Source organism: Rhinolophus sinicus, chromosome 1 (genome assembly GCF_057876585.1).
Source record: "Rhinolophus sinicus isolate RSI-liver-muscle chromosome 1, RSI-T2T, whole genome shotgun sequence".
NCBI classification, from domain to species: domain Eukaryota; kingdom Metazoa; phylum Chordata; class Mammalia; order Chiroptera; family Rhinolophidae; genus Rhinolophus; species Rhinolophus sinicus.
Window position 1 is genome coordinate 126,357,399 of NC_142501.1, and position 19,953 is coordinate 126,377,351.

The 19,953-nt window shown below is 36.9% G+C and overlaps 1 protein-coding gene across 1 annotated transcript in view; it reads left to right on the forward strand.

The window, feature by feature from the left end:
* Window positions 1-19,953, forward strand: part of APBB1IP (amyloid beta precursor protein binding family B member 1 interacting protein) — a 107,272-nt gene that overhangs the window by 40,474 nt on the left and 46,845 nt on the right. Inside the window, exons 2-5 of the mRNA XM_074324957.2 lie at window positions 8,786-8,857; window positions 9,932-10,019; window positions 13,210-13,502; window positions 15,957-16,034. Of these exons, the coding sequence (XP_074181058.2) occupies window positions 8,786-8,857; window positions 9,932-10,019; window positions 13,210-13,502; window positions 15,957-16,034 (531 nt within the window). The remainder of the gene's footprint in view (window positions 1-8,785; window positions 8,858-9,931; window positions 10,020-13,209; window positions 13,503-15,956; window positions 16,035-19,953) is intronic.

Sequence of the window (19,953 nt, forward strand, 5' to 3'; positions counted from 1 at the left end):
TTTGCAGAAGGCTGTCTTGTATCCTCACATGGCAGAGAGGGGGGAAAAATGGAGATAGATAGAGATAGAGATAAAGAGACAGAGATAAAGAAAGATAGAGACAGAGAGAAGCAAGTTGTCTCGTCTCTTCTGATAAGGGCATTAATCCCAATATGAAGGCTTCACCCTTGTGACCTAATTAACTCACAAAATCTCCATCTGCAAATACTGTCACATTGGGGAGTAGGATGTCAACATATGAATTTGGGGGACGGCACAGACATTCAGCCACACGTGGGTAAATTCAAGAGAAAATAGACATGGGTGGGAAATAGTGAATACACGTAATTCACAGGAATTTTGTGAGTGAAAATTAACATCCATAGTTTTTATTTACAAATGAGTGAATAATATTGTTTCTATTTTCATCTCTTCAAAAAAAACCTAAATTATGTTATCACTTTGGTTTAATGTCACAGTAGATCCTAAATACAAAAGCAGTTCCCCATTCCTTATATAGATGCTCAAAACAGAATAAAAAGGGAACTTAAGAAAATCTCATCTCTTTTCAGCCCATGTAATATATCCAAATGAAACTAGTCTACAGTTTGTCTCCCAGAGACATAGGAAAACCATCTGAACAGATAGAAGTGAGAATATTGTGTTCACATGAGCTGAACTTTGTTTCCCTGCGTCACGTGCTGTTTACTTCTGAGTCTTGTTGAACATTTTTGGTCATCTCACTTTCCACCTCCCCTGGCGCTTGACTTAGTAGAGTGCATTCCTCAGCCCCAGTTCACCCTGCATTCACTCAAAAGCAAAGCAATTTGGAAATAAGTGAATTTAAAAATTAAATAATACTTTAAAAAATTAATGGCAGCCCATCTCATGCTGTGTGTGTGTGTGTGTGTGTGTGTGTGTGTGTGTCCGTGTGTGTGTCCACACTACGAAAAGTTCTAAAGTTTTTCAAAGCACTGCCTTCGTGGTTTTTAAATTATTGAAATAGTTCATGTCATCTCATGATTACTTTTTCATTTTAAAATGTTTTCCCATCTAACTTTTGCCATCACAGTATTGCTTACCAAAGAACCCTATTGTCTTGGCCATTCCTTTTGCATGACTCTATGTGTGCATATCTATAATGCCCACACAGATTTCTTTTGTGATTGGTAGTTGTGTTGGTCAGTATTGTTCATATGACCATAGTGATTATCCTAATAACTTAATAATTGTTTCTTAGTCTATTTCTTAAAATGTTCACTGATCTCAGGTATACTGTACGAAGCTAGTTAAGTTGGTCCAAGAGACTTCTTCATCTTAGTTCTTTGTTAAGTATTGTTTGATATTATGTGTAATTTCAGAGGTATTCTGTTTCCTGTTTTATGTTACACAGAAGCTTTAGCTTCCCCCCTTCCCCCAAACATTGCAAGAACCTTTAACCATGCTGTGTGTTCTGAGAACCACTTCCTCTTGATAAGTACCTTCATTGCATTTTGAAAAACAAACTATACTGAAGGAATGAAGTAAAATCCAATACTGTCAGTTATGTCCCAATCATACTGTACTCCAACTACTTCCTTCCAGCAGCATTTGTGATTATTTGGATTCTGCCAACATATTTTACCAACTGTCATCCCTATCATGAACAGATGTTTTAAATTTTTCTCTCCCTTTGTATCTATAGTTGTGATGTGTGGGCTGCATGACCAACTATTTTTTAAATTTAAGAATAATGAAAATACCAAAGCAAATTGATACTGACAGAGCCTCAGATTTTTCAACCATCTTTCTCATTCTAGTTATATTTCAGCTCTGGCAGTCTAACTATAGACTCAAAACACTGTTCACCTGCACTACGAAATACGTGATAGGAGTTCGGGTAAAGAACAGTCTCAATACAAGGATGCCAACATTTTTATTTAATCATCTTTAAAATGGAAAGAGGTCCGGTATGTAGATTAAGTCTAGAGAGTTCATCCTTGGCACTTCGATAAAGAGAGATACAGTTGTGGAAAACCCACAGAGAAAAATCTTCCAGAGGTTTGTTTGGGCCTAGAAGTGTCTGAAATCAATAAATGTTTGTTGACTGACTTAAATTGTGAAACTTCAGGCAAGTTACTTAATCTCTGGATGCCTTAGTTTCCTCATCTGTAAAATGGGGAAAATAAAAATGTCCTACCTAACATGGTTGTGAGGATGGATTTAAACAGTCAGTACATGCAAAGCACAAGGAAAGGGCCGAGCACAGGGTGAGAACACCTAATAGTTATTAGCTATTATTTTTATTATCAGGCAGATAGAGGGAATGGGGAGAGTCCACTGGCTCTCAACACACAGCCAGGCTCAGGAGCAACAGAGAGGGGTGTTTTCTCTTGGTAGACAAGGAGCAACTGTTCGATGGAATTTTGAAGACCAACTCTAACACATCTGAACTTAATTGACTGATTGTTTTAATACATCCCTGTTGTTTCCTTTACATTGTTTTACTAACAAGTATTCTGTCTTTTCTTTTCATTCTTACGGCTCAAAAAATTTTATTCTGTTATTGGTATCAGTACCTCAATCCAAGTAAAGATTATGTATAACTAAGAGCACAGCTGAAGAGATGAGCTCTGCAACCATTCAAATTAGACCATCCATAATATTCTAATTGAGTTCATAATATCCTAACTGGGTGCTACAAAAAAGCAGAATTTTGACCAACAAGCTCCTTATCAAAATTGAAATAACATGAGGTTCTCCATTGATGCTGGCTGTCACTGAGTGTATATCACTTCTGTAAAGCCCAGAATTGGTCATCTCTAGAGAAAAATCTTAACCTTTTGACTTCATGCAGAAGTTGTTAGGTGCACTTTTTAAAAATCTATATGAAGTGTAATATTTTTGTTTTCTGTTTTATGAAAAATTCGTATAAGTTTATTATTACCTATTTTGTTTAGTATTTAAACCTGTATGTTTTTATGAATAAATCTTTTTGTTTTAAATGCATCAAATAGCCCCTTAATTTAATACTATTATGCTCAAAACTCAGTTCATAGCAAGAAAGTATAACATATATGTTATAAGAGAGGAGTATTTGAACATGGTCATGTGTGTGTATTCATTTTTGTTCCTACAAATTCACAACTTTAAATATAAACACGTGAAAAATGTGGCATTGGCAAATAACACACACGTATAATTCATTCTCCATTTTGAAACCCAATGCACAGCAGAGGCATATAATTCTAAGTAAATAGTAAAATACACATAAACATATTATAAATTATATATTAAAGTGATACAGATAACCTGATCTATTACTGTATAATTAAGCTGTTACACTTTTGTTTTAAAATAAGGTATAAATATATATTTATGTGGTTAAAAATAGATATATGATGTGAATAAAGAAATAATTAAGATAGAAGACATAACTTATTTTTATTTGTTAAATAATGTTTAATTAACCTACTACTTAAATTGCAATTTATTTTAGATTGAATTAGGTAAGAAGGAAAGCCATTGATAATGTCATTCAAGTTGCACGGTAGCTATTAGATTTTGCTCAAAAATTTTGGATTTGAAAACTGATTCAAGCTTAAATAGATATGAGCTCCAACGAAACCTTTGTGTTTACCAACAAAATTTGCCTGTATAAATATCAGTATTTACTCTCTTGGCAAGCACTGAAAAAAGAGAACTAGTGCTGTGATAAGTGAGGTTCCACAACCCTCAAGCTGCACAACAGTTTAGAAACAGATGATCTGTTTCATCGTTATAGGAAACATGGAACTTGGCAACCTGTAAGGACTGCCCAGCCCTGGAATGTCACGTCTCTGCGTGCAATGCAACAGGGTCCACGTCTGGGGTGTAGGAGGTAGAATGATAGAGCTTTCTACGCAGCCTGAGACCTGCATTCTAGAACTCCTCCCCTTAGTCTGGGAGGTTACTTAATCTCTGTGGGATTTCAACAAAGCATTTTTTAACACAAAGATGAACAAGGTCTAATCCTTACTTAATAACAGCTCCCAGTCTGGAAAGAGGTTCTAACACGGTAACAAAAAGAGCATGATTCAGTATGTTAAGTGCTGTTATGGAGTGTTTATGCCAAGGACCACAAATTACTTTGTTTAAAAGTCACAATAATCCTATAATTATGTATTATTCACCTCATGTTACAGACAAGGAAAAAACCCTTTTCAAGGTTGTTGTTGGAGCCAGGATTTACTGGTACGGTTACCAGGTGCAATGGACAACAGATCTCTCTGCTACTGGGTCTGAAGGCACCATTGAAAGTGTTGACATAGAGCTTGATTTTGAATGACAAATAGGATTTTATGAATGAGAAGTGGACTATTATTCAAAGGGAATAGTCTATACAAAGACAAAGAGAATTTTTTAGAGCCTCTTCAGACATTGTCAAGGGCCCTGAATGGCAAGACTAGGGCCCTGAATGGCAAGACTTGACCCCTGAAAAGTAGGCTTGGATACATTCTGAAGGGCCTGAAAGACATGCTAAGACCTGAATTCTCTCCACTTCATCTTGACCAGCCATGGAAGGATTTTAAACAGGAGAGTGACACATTTAAATTTGTATTTCAAATTCCCAGTGATGGGGGTGAGGCTTGATACAGGATCTGGGATGCCGGGTGAGCTGATGAGGGTCTTAACTACAGCTTGACAGTGAGAATGGAGAGGAGAGCACTCCACAGGAAAAACCCGCAGGATTTTTGGACAGATTGGATGGGAAAATGGGAGGAGTCAAGGATTATGCCAAGGTTTCTAAATTGGATTAATAAGTGAATAACGACCATTAGCCAAGTGAGAGCATGCAGGAGGAGAACGCACCAGAGGGGAAATATGGTAGAAATGCCTGTTGGATATTAATGGGCTGTTTTGAGGCAAGCTATTCTGACAGATAAAAGAAGGTCTTCCCTGATCTATGTCCAAAATCATGGCTGGAATTGCTAATCCAAATGGCAATGAAACCTGCATCCAAACTGAATTAAATATATAGGGTTAACTTTTCCATAGATATAAATGCATGTCCTGTTAAACATATATGTCAGAGCACTTAGAATCAAATTTTTCCAGCTTTACTGAGATATAATTGACATGTAACACTGTATACTTTTAAGATGTACAACATAATGATGTGATATATGCATAGATTGTGAAATGATCACAATAAGTTTAGCTAACACATTCATCACCTCACATAGTGACTATTTTTTGATATGGATAGACTTTTAAAATATGTATATATGAATTTTATATATGAAACTTTTATATCTGAAGAGAAACGATTTGAGGATGAAACTGAAATTTGAGCCTTAAGGAAATATTGAGCATTGGCGGAAATTCCATTATCATTCAAGGAATCAAAATCCTGCATATGCAGCCCCAACCGCCCCACCCATCTCCTATCCACTCCACACCCCACCCCAAAAAACAACAAAATCTATCTGATAAAGTATTATTCCAGTTTTCTTTTACCCAACAGTTGGCAGTTCTTCCCAGGACACAAAAGGAACTCAGAAATAACGTACTGACAAAATGTTGTTAATTGTACCCAACATAATGTGCACGTGGCTTGTTTTGCAATCAGTTGCTTCACTAAAGCTGCTCCACCCGCTCTCAGCTGTTAACCCAAGTAACACTTTGAGCTCTAAGGGCTGGGTGTTTTCTCTCTCTCTGTCTTTAATCTTAATTTTGACCTTTGGAAAATACCACACATACAAATAGACACAGCCCTATTTTCTCACATGTATGTGTGTGTGTGTGTGTGTGTGTGTGTATGTGTGTGTGTGTGTGTATGGGTGTGTGTATGTGTGTGTATGGGTGTATGTGTGTGTGTATGGGTGTATGTGTGTGTGTTGTGTGTGTCTGTGTGTGTGTCTGTTTGTGTCTGTGTGGGGGTGTGTTTGTGTGTGTGTGTATACACTATATATATCCACGTGACTCTTGTCTCCATTCCAAAAATAAGGTTTTCTTGCAGGACTGGGGAGATAAGTATGTAAAATGATTATATTTACAGATTAATACAAATTTATGTTAATAATAGCCCTTAACTCAAATAAATGTCTTACTATTTTCAACAAAGATGCAACTTTTTCAAACTGTGATTCATGTAGTAGCAGATTTACTTACGACTGTAGACTTACCACACAATGTTGATGTTGACTTCTTTTTATAATTCCATATCAACAGACTCGGGGGGAAACGAATGAAGGGGCAAAAGGAAAGATTTTTACCGGATGAACATATGGAGAGTCTCAGCAGAGGGCATGAGAATGTGCTGTTTTGAGTTATTTCCATCGTAGGTGGACCATCCTTAACCCGCTATGTGTCAGTGGTGTGTACAGGCTGAGGAACTAAGGTCTTTGGGCTCAGTGGTTTTTTTCTGATTCATGGATGCCATGTTTCCTTTCAAGACTTTATTCTTCATCAGTATAGCACTTTTCCAAATTTAATGATTTAAGAGAAACTATTACTGGCATCATCTTTGGTTCCTGTGAGTTAATTGTAACACTGGCTGGCAATTTTGAGGTCAGCATATAAATCTATTTTTTCCACTTTGAATGGATTACTTTTCTCTTATGAAAAATTTGAAATAGTTAACAATCACATCTTAACTTTTCCTGTTAATAATAATTCATCTGAAGGATTCCTTTATTTTGTCCCATTATTGTACTACATAATATTCTAATGAAAATCAATTCACATGGCCAGTTCTGGAATTTTATTGTTTATTATGCTGATTTCCTCTTATTAAAATAATGAATTAATTATCCAGTATAAAATTTTGAATACCATATTGTTTGAGGGGACAGTTTGTGAAACCATGGCTTCTTTGTTGACTTAAATACTCTCTTCCATTTTGTATGTAGTTTGAAGAAGAGAGAGTATGGTTCAGATACTTTGTAAGCAGCTGGGAGCAGATAAAAACCACATGTAAACAGATCCCAGCTTTGACTCTTCTCCCCAACCAGAGGCAGGGCCCACCTGCAGCTCTTTTTCCTTCTTCTGACTGAAACCAACATTAAGCCCAACAACCCACATGATATAAGATGAAATCTTCCACGTTTCTTCACTGATGCTATGTTTGGGTTCTCCCTGACCTCTTAGGCCTGCACACATAGCTCTACACCTGCAATGTCTGCCTTACCTGTCACTTCTGCACCTGAGTGCTCAACCTGCCTAACTTGTGTGGTCTGACCCTGAGCATTCAGTGAACAACTTCCTTAGATTGAAACACGTGCCTCCCTGTCCCATGTGTATGCACACCTGATTCTCTCAGGTGTGTCTGTCCCTTAGGAATGTGCTTGTCCCATCATAGACCTCTCTTATTTTAACTGAAGTCCCCTTCCTAGCCAACCCAGTTTTGTAGCTACCCATGCTTCTGCAAGATACCTCCTCCCCTGGCAGCCAGATAGGTTGTTCTGGATAATTAACAGTCATCACAGAGATGAGAGTAACATGGTTATGATATTTTAAAAAATCTTTTAGAGCTATATACTGAAATAGTTACAGAAAAATAATATTTGCCTCAGAATAATGATTGGGGGAATATAATTATATACCAGGGTGCCAAAAAAAATGTTTACACATGATTTGTATTCATATTTTGTTATCAGTATATATTATTATAATTTAAATGCAGTTTTTTCTTTTCTTAAAATATGTATACATTTTTTTCGCACCCTGTGTATGTGTATACATATATATGTATATATACATACATATACACACACGATATTTAACTTTAAAAAATCAATTGTTAAAGCTGGACTTTGGGTACATGATACTATTCTCTCTACTTTTGTATATGTTTAAAAGTGTCCATATAAAATGATTAAAACACAAACACACACATAATTAGTGTTTGGCTTAAATAATACATGCTGATTCTCTACTCTCACCAGACTTCTTAGCCTGAACTGCAAGTAGCTTTAATCTTCTAAGTTTTAGAACATTTAGGACCCTTAGACATTATCTGCGGCTAACTCCTCATCTTACAGATGAAATAGTTGATTCCCATTGCCAAACAACACCCTACTAAATAGTAGCTGAAGGAGGACTAGTAATCAGGTCTCCTACTTTCCTGGTAATTCAGTCTTGCCCAAAATGTCAGGAAGAGAGCAGCTAGTTATGCCTCACAGGGCATCCCCGCCCCAATTTATGGAAACACTTTTCCTCTCTTGGACAATTGCTTCATTTGTCTTAAGGAGAAAAAATTTCAAATGTAAAATAAAGTGGGGTTTATTTTCATTTCTTATCACTTGATTGTGTGGCCATTTTAGTTCAAGTGTTTATCCCCCCAATACTTCCAAATAAATGTACCAAAAGCTGCTATTTCAGAGAGATCTTTGTAAAGTAAGGCATCATTTGATAAAGGTGCTTACCCATTCCTGACATACCATTTCTGGGTAAGTTTTTAAGTGGAGGTGAAGTTCTCCATTTCTCCGACACAATCATCTGTGGCATGAGGCTTTCTTCTCTTCTAATAAGGGTGTCCCACGGTGATGTGCATTCCTGAACGATGTCCACTTTGTCTAGTTGCCCCAGAGAGACTAGGTTAGTCTGGAGACAAGTTTAGTTTGATTGTCGCCCTGAGGCAGTTCCCAGGATTTGTTTCAATCTCTGATCGAGCAAATTAGAGAGAGGCCAGGCATGGAATTCCAGACTGAAATGAACCTTCCTCTCCATAGCCTTCTTTTCGCGACTTACCCACAGATAGGGCACTTGGAGAAAACGATGGGACAATTATCCAGGCATCAGGCTTTTACTAGACTGTTTATATCTGGGTTTCTCTCTTTTTCAGATGGGTGAGTCCAATGATGATATAGACCAAATGTTCAGCAATTTGCTGGGAGAGATGGATCTTTTGACCCAGGTAAATTCCCCTTCTTAACTTTCAAATTAGAAAAAACAAAATGGGGTTACAGAATTTGTTTTAATATAATGAGAGAGCTATCTTTAAAAAAAATAATAAGATTGATATTATGTATTCCTGATGTGTGTGACAGTGGTAGGGGAAAAAATTAAGCTTTCTTCCTGTTTATACCCTTTTGAGTTCAGTTAATTGAATACGTTGGTCATACATAAAGTCTGTTATGGCAATTCTCATGCTCATCATGGTCAAATATTTAGCCAATAGAGGAATTTTCCCCAGGTGAATCCCTCCCACAACCACCATCATTGACCAATTTCCCCTGCAGTTATCTCTAAACAAAGACTAGCTAAGATCTTTAGTAAAGATTCTCCACCAATTTTTGAGGAAATGCTACATTTTAAAGAACTAAATAGGAGTTACTGTGGCCCCTTGATTACACTGGAAGAACTTAGTCCCCTCAAAGTATCATGAAAGCCACTCAGCCATAGTCTCCAGGTCTAAGAAAAGGCCACTGGCACCAAGACCAGATAAGGTCAAAGGTCAATCACTCTCAGGCAGACTGGAGTTCAGGGGCTGCTGACCTGAGAGCCACTGACCCAAGTTACAAAGTCAGCTGAGTCTCAGTGTCTTACAGATTCAGAGAGGAGTTAGCTCATCACTTTCTGTAAAACAGTGAAATAAAAATGACCCACTATCCTTAAATGAGATAGGGATCTTAAACTTTTCTACAAAATAAATGAAGAATAGTCTATATTTTTAAAGAATACTGTCTAGTGTAGATGTCACAAATGCATCATTACAGGAGATTTTTCCTGCTGCTTATAAAAATTAACTGTCTCATTTTTATCATTCTCAGTTGACCTGTTTTATTTCAAAATGTACCTTAAGTTCTAATCTTCTGTAGTAGAAAAAAAAAATCACATAAAACATTTTCAAATAGAAATACTATTTTTAAAGAACATATTTAAAGAGAGAATGTGTAAACAATAAATGACTTTTGACTTAGTGATTAAATGTGCTGCAAAAATGATTGTCTCGTGATTAACTTTTGGGGGCGGGGATCTATTTCCACAGAGTTTAGGAGTTGACACTCTTCCTCCTCCGGACCCTAACCCACCCAGAGCTGAATTTAACTACAGTGTGGGTTTTAAGGATTTAAACGGTAAGCATGATCATTTATTTCCTTAAGGAATATGAAATCATAATGATGACTAACATCTGTATGGAACTACAATTTGAAAACAAAATTTAAGGAGCTTGGACATAATGTTAAGTCTAATTTTTATAGTCCTGGATTTCAAAGTGTGTGTTTCTGTGTCTGGATTAAATTGAGAGGCCAAGGAGGTACTTTTGCTAATAACGAAAGGGAACACTAGCCTGCATTTATGCAAAGTCTCAAGACTATCTTATTTTTTTAAAAATGTAAAGGGAATTTCTTCTTATTCCTAAGCCCTTAAAATAATAAGGAATAGTAGTATAAGAAAATATTAATAACGGCATGTTTCTTCATGGATAATGATAAACTGTCCATTTCATGATGAACAGTTTGAATGAATGCTTCCAAATATATTTTAATTTATATATATAATTAATATGGAATATGATACATTTCCTCTATTTGACAATTTTATTATTCCTGAGATCATCACATTATTTTGTTAACGAAATCTCTCTTTTAGCAGAGAGGATTTTAGCCCACGTGCTATTCATATTACAATGAATCTTGAAGTCATCGCTTCCAAATTAATGAGAATTCATCGCAACTCTTGAAAAAGATTTACCAAAAAATGGCAGTGCCTACCAAAAGAATGAAAAGCTAAATAATAGAGAAGCCCAGTTACAGAAACCCAGAGTCCCAAGTTCCATTTATGTCACTCACTGGATTTCTCTGTTTCTGTGCCTGTCATTTTCAGTAATTTCTGATAAACCCTTAGGTGCCAAAGTCTGTATCTTGATAAATTATGATACAAGTCTTCCAATTTTCCCTTTTGTCCATTCTCTCTTCTATTTGCTACATAAGTTTATTATTCTTTTCCATCATTTCCATTGTAACATTGAAAGATGGTAACATTCGTGAAGTTTCAAAAAAAGCAATACACTTCTGTAAAATTATGACATTAATAGATAACATATATTTGCACACACTTGTAACAGCTGAAAACAGATCCATTAAAATTTAAATTTAATCAACACCTCAGTTCAATTGTAGTCAACTCAACTGATTCTTTCTAAGTACCTGGTATCAAAAACAGTACTGAAAATAATAACAAAGAAACCCAACAATATATAAATGTAGTAATGTTAAAGTATAGTAACAAGAAACTCCTTGCATTGAAGAGACAAGAAGTGCACAGATGGCACAATTCGGGTATAGAATAACACCATAAAAAAGTACTGATGGGTACCAAAAATTAAATTTGGGGTTATTAGCATAAGAATAGGTTTTACTGTCTTCACTTAAAGCACAGCTAAAATGGATTAATAATATTTTACCTGAAGTCATTCAGAGAGTTAGTGGCAAACTACAGAACAGAATCTATTGTTAGTTTCTTCCCCAATTCCTTACTATTCAATTTCATATTGGTAAATTCAACATTATCATTTGCTTTGGGAAGTGTTAATATAAGTATTATTGTGGGGATTTTGTCCCTAAAATTTTTATAAAGGATTAAAATCATTTGCTTATGTGTCAACAGTCACAATGGAATTGGTAACATTAGGAAATTATGAATATGCTTCATTAGTTCTACATATATTATCTCTGAAAACATTTTAAATTAATTTATCTTAATTTTATAAAGAAGTTATAAGTAAAAATGGCTTAGAAGAAAATAAACCCTTTCTACACATTTAGGAGATCTAAACTTTAGTCCTAGAGCTGCACTCTAGAACTGTTAACATTAACATAATGTGCTACATGGTTTTTTATTATGATGATGTTTGGCAATAAATTATTTCACCAAGCTTTATGCTTGTTTGTTACTGAGTAGGTGTCATTTCCACACTTCCATTTCCTCATTCCAATTCATCCTACACATAGCAGCTAGAATTCTCTTTCTAATGGATCACTTCCATCCTGCCCATCCTTTGTTCATTAATTTGCCATCCAATGTATACCTGACCATCAAAGCTCTCTCACCAACACCACTCCTACCCCACGCAGTCTAATCAACTCTCAGGATCACATATCTGATTTCCGTAGTAATCTCACACATGGAAGAAAATCTAATTAGAATTGTCCTCCCTTCATCTTCACTCTGAAAATCCATGTCCACCTTTCCTTTAAAAGTTAACTGTAAAATATATGGCGATGGAAGGAGAAATGACTGTGGGTGGTGAACACATAATGCAATATATAAATGATGTATTATAGAATTGTACACTTGAAACCTATAAAATTTTACTAACAATGTCACCCAAATAAATTAATAAAAAATTTTTAAATTTAACTCCCAGCTCACTGTCTTATGAAGTCATTACTATTTAATCATAATTTAATATATTTTTTTTACTCCTCAACCCCCTTAGTGATTTATTTTCATCTATTTATCATTAATTGTTCTTTTTTTTAATGTGAGAATTCCTATAGTTGGGTGGTGTGCCTCCAGAAGTTCTGTCCTCACACCAAAGTCTCTAAGCATATTAAACCCAGTTCATTGAGACCCATTTTCTCCCAAATATATTCATCAGGAGTACTCTGTCTGCTGTGCAAAGTCTGGGAAAGAACTTTACTTTCATTTCCAATGTCTCCCCTCCTCTACTTTTCTAAAACTCTAAGACCTTCCACCAGAATATATAAGAATTCTCTACTTAGGCAGCTAATCATACACTTGCTGATCTGTGAGATCCCCCAATGTAAGGAACACATTTTTCTCCTTTTTTTTTTTTTTTTGGCAGGGGAGGGATTTTTTTCAGCTTTATCGAAGTGTAACTGACAAACAAAATTGTAATATAGTTAAAGTGTACAACATGATGATTTTATATATGAATACATTGTGAAAGTTTCCTTCCTATGAGTTAATTAACACATCCATCACCTCACATATGTACCTATTGTTTTTTGTTATTGTTGTTGTTTTGGTGAGGACATTTAAGTTCTACTCTCAGGAAATTTCAATTATATAACATAGTGCTATCAACTCTAGTCACCATGTTGTACATTAGATCCTCAGAGCTTATTCATCTTATAACTGAAAGTTAGTGCCCTTTACCACCTTCTCCCAATTCCCCCTGCACCCACCCCACCAGCTCCTGGCAACCAGTATTCAAATATTATTTTTAAAAATGACCTTCTTTCAGTTTTTCCAGGGACAAATCATTGTGTTGATCACTAACGTGATTTTCCCTATCAGAATCCCTAAATGCACTGGAAGACCAAGATTTAGATGCGCTCATGGCAGATCTGGTAGCAGACATAAGTGAGGCTGAACAGAGGACAATCCAGACACAGAAAGAGTCTTCTCAGAATCAGCATCATTCAGCACCTGTGGATGTATCAGATTTCAGTGGAGCAGCCTCTCTCGCTTTCGGAGCAAATGTTGCTGAAACTAGTATGAGCCCGTATGAGGATGACTTACCACCCCCACCGGCTGATCCCATGTTAGATCTTCCTCTGCCACCACCACCTCCCGAACCTCTCTCTCAGGTAAGTGTGCGGGGCCAGAGAGGGCAGGACCTTTGACCTCTGCTGCCCATCATCTTTCACTTTCTTCTAAGTGAGAGTTCCATTCCGAAGTTTGGACTCCCAAGGCTGAGATACTAAAAAACAAGGTTACTGAGTATGTTCATTGCAAAGGCAGAGTCCTCCAAAAACAAGATACATAGGTGTGTATAAAGAACATATTAGGGCCATATTAAGGAATTATTAAATTTGGCTAAAATCTGTATTTGTATGTAGCACTTCCTGGTAATACTCAATTTTGGGGGGTAATGTTTTATTAACTTGGTATGGACTGTGGGACGAATTTATACATCTTTTTGTCCCTGGTCCTAGCCCAGTACGTGAAGAATAGAAGTCATTCCTTACATATTTCTGAATTGAACTAAATGGAATTTTGCTGAATTTGGCAGCTTTGTTCAATAGGGAAAAGATATGTATCACCTATAATATCATAGTTGGGAAGGGGTGTTGAGGGCAGGCAGGTGATGAGTGTTTGATATTATTAAATTTCTGACTACTGGGAAAACAAACCACTGCAAAGTTCATATGGTCAATATTTGGGACATTAACTTACAATATGTCTCTCATAAAAGTGAAGAGAACTTTTAAGGATTTTTCTTAGAGTAAGCCACTTTAAAAATATTTTAGAATAAGAACCTAGCTCCATTTCCCGTGGCTTCTACATTTGTTGTACTGTGTGATGATGGTCAGTATCCTTAAGTATGACCCTAATAACCCTGGAAGTTCCTACAGTGACTTTTGAGTGAACAAATATAAATCAAATATTGAATCAGACTCATTGCTCTGTTATGTATTTATTGTAGAAAAATTATTTCAAAATTGGGGACCCATAGAGAGCAGAGGGTTTTTTATCCAGCTTGATTGAGCTATAATTGACATATAATATTGTGTAAGTTTAAGGTATACAATGTGATGATTTGATACACATATTGTGAAATGATTACCTCAATAAGGTTAGTTAACACCTCCATCACCTCACATAATTACCTTTGGTGTGTGCATGTGATAAGAACATTTAAGATCTACTCTTTCAGCAACTTTCAAGTACATAGTAATAAAATATTGCTAACTATAGTCACCATGCCGTACATTACATCCCCAGAACTTATTCTCCTTATAACTAGAAGTTTGTACCCAACATCTCCCCATTTTCCCTATCCCCCAAGTCCTGGCAACCACCGTCCTACTCTCTGCTTCTATGAGTGCAGCTTTTTTAGATTTCACTTGTGAGATCACACTGTATTTGTCTTTCTCTGTCTGACTTATTTCACTTAGCATAATACCTTCAAGTTTCATCTATGTTGTCACAAATGTCAGGATTTCCTTTTTTGTGACTTAGTAATACTCTATTTCCTATATGTCACATTTTCACTATCCATTCATCCAGCCACGGACACTTATGTTGTTTCCAAGCCTTGGCTGTTGTGACTAATGCTGCAGTGAACATGGGAGTGCAAATCTCATCAAAGTAGTGATTTCATTTCCTTTACATATATACCCAGAAGGGAGATTGCTGGGTCATTTGGCAGTTCTAGTTTTAATTTGGGAGGGAATGTCCAGACTGTTTTCCATAGTGGCTGCAGCAATTTATATTCCCACCAACCCTGCACAAGGGTCCCCTTTTCTCTACTTCCTTGCCAACACTTGTTGTCTCTTGTCTGTTGGACAATAGCCATTCTAATGAGCAGAAGCTCTTAATGTAGGGTTCATGAAGATTTTAGGGAAGGCATGATATTTTTGTGGCTCAAAAAGAAAAATTAAGAACCACTGGTGTGAGAAAATATATGTCTATTTTCAAGTAATTAGGATTTAACCAGAACAGTTCATTTCCTCATCGTTTTAAATGTACTCATAGGTAGGAGAGCCTTAATAATCCTATTCTCAAAATACAAAAATCAAAGGGTTTGGGGTTCATAAGATATTGAACTCTCTTCTCTGCCTGCTCATGTGTGTATCTCAGTATTTTTAGTGAATTATATGTTTAAGTTTCAGTCTAAGTCTTATCTTTGAGGGAGTTAAGTTCCCCTTTAGGAATCTAATGAAAACTATGGTAGGAATCCCAGGAAATGCATACTGACCCAAAATAATAATATAATTTAGGAAGTGCTCAGATCTCTTGAGATCCCCCTACAGATTCCGCAGAGATTATTGTGGATTAAATACGTGAAGCGCTGTTAGTGTCATCATTTCATCTGTTAAGTTACTGTTCCTAACATAGAGAGCGTGACTGCCTTCTATATCTCTGGGTTGAAGATTTTTATTGTAGCCACTTAAATTCTCAAACTCGATCATGTGAAATTTGGAGCATATAATACAGCCTTTTGCTAACATAAAATAACTAAGACACTAATGACGGCAAGGCTATTTATTTGTTGTTATTCTTTAATGAACTGTACTGAATGTCTTACCATTTTACAGGAAGAAGAAGAAGCCCAAGCAAAGGCTGATAAAATTAAGATGGCATTGGAAAAACTGAAGGAGGCCAAGGTCAAGAAGGTAAATTATGACTCAGTTTTGCAAGAGGAAGTTGAATTAGTGACATTTCACTGTGCTTAATGATTAAAACACTAAAATTTCAAGTGGTGCTTTCCAAATAATTGTAACATTTTTAATTTAAGGAGAAAGATAAATTACATAGTTATTCTTTCTATGACATCAGTTAGCTCATTTGTGATTGATAAACAGGGGACCTATGTTAGTATAAATGTGGAGGAATTCAAGTCTCTTTACCCAGGGCTCCCTCCCACCCACGGTGCCCTCTCTGGTTCTGCTCAACAATTAGCTAATAGCAGGTGGCGCCACCTTCTGGCCCATCTTAATTGGGTCAGAGCTCAGCTTCAGTTGGCCTCGCCTCCATCTCAGCACTTCTGTGACTGCATTTTTCATTTCCCCTGGGGCAACCTCCAGCCACGCTGCCTGACCTGGATGTCCAGGCTATTTCCTGAGGTACCAAATGTTGCTTCGCTAGTGCTCTGGTTTCAAAGTTGCATAGGCTTGAGTTACCTGCCCCTAAAGAAGCTTGTAATTTTATTGTGCATTTTTTTTGTAAAGCATAGGTTTTTCAAGAACTCATATATAGTATTATAACAGAAATGCCTGTACTTAACCTTAGTGTAAGCATACACCTAATAATTAAGTGTTACTGACAGTTAATTGGTAAATTAAGGGAAGGATGAAAAATCTTTGTCTTATTTCAACTTCTGAAGCATATATCATCTCCGACTCTTTAAGAACATTTCACATATTGCTGGGTGAATAGTTCTTTTCATACAGGGCATTAGACTTTATGTTCATGCTCCCTTGAACGAAGATGTTCAATACATGTTGATTGATATTCAATAAATATTCCTCGACTATCCCTGCATCCAGACTTTCAAGGTTCATCTATGAGTTTTTCCTTGTCAGTCTGGTTCCATTCATTTCGAACATGCATGAACTTCTGTATCACTATTCTTCCCTGTTCCCTCCATGCGATTAAATTCCATAATCAGTAATTGAAATTGTGCATCCTGGTTGTCTGGCCCTTCCTCCCCTTGTGCTCACTCTGTGAAGCCCTGGTTCAGTCCAGCTCTCCCCCTCCTGAGCTTGGTTCCTCTATGCTGCCTGAGCTTCTCCAGTCCAGTCACTCTCCCACTAACCTAGAAAACTGTTTCTACCTTTTCTTGTCCCCTCTTTTAAAACCTTTATTACCTCTCTCCTCATCCACATTCCCTCACCTAATGGTGTTGCTGCCCAGTACACCGAGAAAATGGAAGATATCAAAAGAACGGTGCCACAAGCTCCCAACACACTTACCCACCTGCCTGCCTGCACCTGGAACATAGAGTCCATAGTCTTTCTTGTTACTGTAGGTGACTGTCACATTCCTCAGACCAGCCCCTCCCCCTGTGTTCCAGTTCCCATTCTCTTTCCTTGTCCCTTCCCTGCTCAAACCCCTGCGGGGGCTTCCATCTCACAGGAAAGCCCAAATCCTCACATAGGCCTAACTGTCTGTGATCTGGCTGCCCGCTATCTCCCACCACTCTCTCCCCCACTCACCCCTTTCTAGCTACCTGTCTCACCGCTGTTCCTCAAGTGCTCCAGGCACACACCTGCCTCGGGACCTTCATTCTTTGCAATCCCCCTGCCTGGAAAGCTCTCCCCCAGATTCCAGTGGGTCCTTTCTGTTCCTCCTCTAGGTCTGGTCACCTACCCAGTGAGGCCTTCCCCATCTGACATTGCACGCATGCACGCCCAATACTCCCTGCTCTTCCCAATTTCCTTTTTCTCCTTTGTGCTTATCACCTTCCAACACACTGCCACCTTACTTGATTGTCATCTTCGCTGCCTACATCCCCTCCTCACCCCCACAGAAGCTCTTCCAGGCATCCTGTGTTTTCCTCACTGATGCATCCCCACCTCGTAGAACAGGTGCTAAGGCGATAGAGAGTGAACAAATCAGGTGAGGTCTCTGCTTGTGGAGAGTTCAGTTCTAGTCAGGGAGATAAGTGCTGTGAAAAAAATAAAGCAAGAATGGGTGATAGTGCCCAAACAAGCCACTGGGTATAAAACGAGGGTCACATTGGATATATTTTCAGAGAGGAAATGAAAGAGAAGTTGATTCTGAGATAAAAAGGTAAGACAACTGGCATAATCAGTCTGTTTGTTTCAACTGGAGGTTGAGAGAACAGGGAGGAGAGAGCAGCTGTTTCCTGCTGCATGTCACAAAGAAAGAGAACGTGGTCATAATTTAGTTGAGGTGCATTGTTAACAGTAAACCCAAAGCAAAACCTGCCTTGATTCAACAAAGAAGATGTGAAACAAAGCCACTCTGACCAGTGGGAAAGGGAAATTAAGCCAGGTGCTATATTTGTTCTGATTTCAGACACTCCAGATGTTTCTTAAAAGAAAAGCCTATGTGTGGCACAGAACATTCATAACTGTGACATATTCATACCATGTTTTCCCGAAAATAAGACTTAGCTGGACAATCAGCTCTAATGTGTCTTTTGGAGCAAAAATTAATATAAAACCAGTCTTATTTTACTATAAGACCAGGTCTTTATAATATGATATAATATAATACAATATAACCTAATATAATACTGGGTCTTATATTAATTTTTGCTCCAAAGGACACATTACAGCTGATTGTCCGGCTAGGTCTTATTTTCGGGGAAACACGGTACATTAATAAAGTAACTACAATGTATTCACACATAATCTACACCATGCTTTTAAAGGATGGAGATCAAGTCTATCTGAAGTACTTTGCCCTCCAGTGTTCTGTGGGTGTTGACATCATTTTGGATTATGAATGATGTACACATCTTGTAGGACAAAGCTTTGGAACTGGAAACACAATCAGACTCACTTGCTCATTGTGTTTGTGTTTGTTTGTTTGTTTGTTTGTTTTAAAGCTCTGTGACACAGGAGAACAATTGTATTTGTAAATTTAAATATAAAAGAAAAAATATTGTGTTTGTACCAACCTAATAAATGCTTCAGGGATAAGATATTCTTATATTTAACAGCTTGCAAAAGAACAAAAAGACATTATAAAAAACTGCAAAATCTTTACTGTAATGAATTAGAAAGGGGGAGTTTCTTCATTCTTGAATCATTTTACCGTATGTCACATAGCGTAGATATGAAAAGTACTTAGTTTGCTAAATCACGTAACTGTAATTTAGTGGTGTTATGTGTTCGTATAGATACTCTTCAGTTTGCAAATGTGATGGAAGCTGTGAATAACAGTAAATATGGTTTCTTCTTGCTAAAAGTCACCAGCTTTCTCTCGGTTTTTTTTTTAATTTTCTAAGTTTTATAATTGTGAACATTCATAACTACATGTGGATTAAATTTAGTTTGCAATTTCTGCCAAAAAAGAAACAAACCTTTCATCATTGTCAAATTATGTGGTTTCATTTTTTGTTTCTCTCTATAAAAGCAAAAGAAAACACCCATATATTTTATTTTCTCAAGAATTCCTAAGCAAGAATGAAATGTGGTCAAACATCAATAATTTTTCCGTCACGAAGATTAAGTTTTCTAAGTCCCAACATTGGCATTGTTTCTTAGGACATGTAGCTACTTTATAGCAAAAATTCTCAGCAGAGAGCAGCAGGCATGCCTTCTACAGAAATAACGACCACTATTTGAGGAATTTCTGTTTTTCCATGAGATCCTCCATGCCTCATTTCTCAGGTCAGGTGAATGTATCTTTGATACTGAGGTACTTGGGCTTATCATTTTAAATATATTCAAAAGACAGACATTTTAAAAAGCAACTATGCAACTAGTTGAGGTTTTGGGCTACAGATTTTCAAGGGGAAAATATATATATATATATATATTCTTCAGACAAGGCTGAATTTGAATGGTCCCAGGAGAAGGAAATGTGCTTTTACTGGCCTGATTTCTACATTTTGACTCT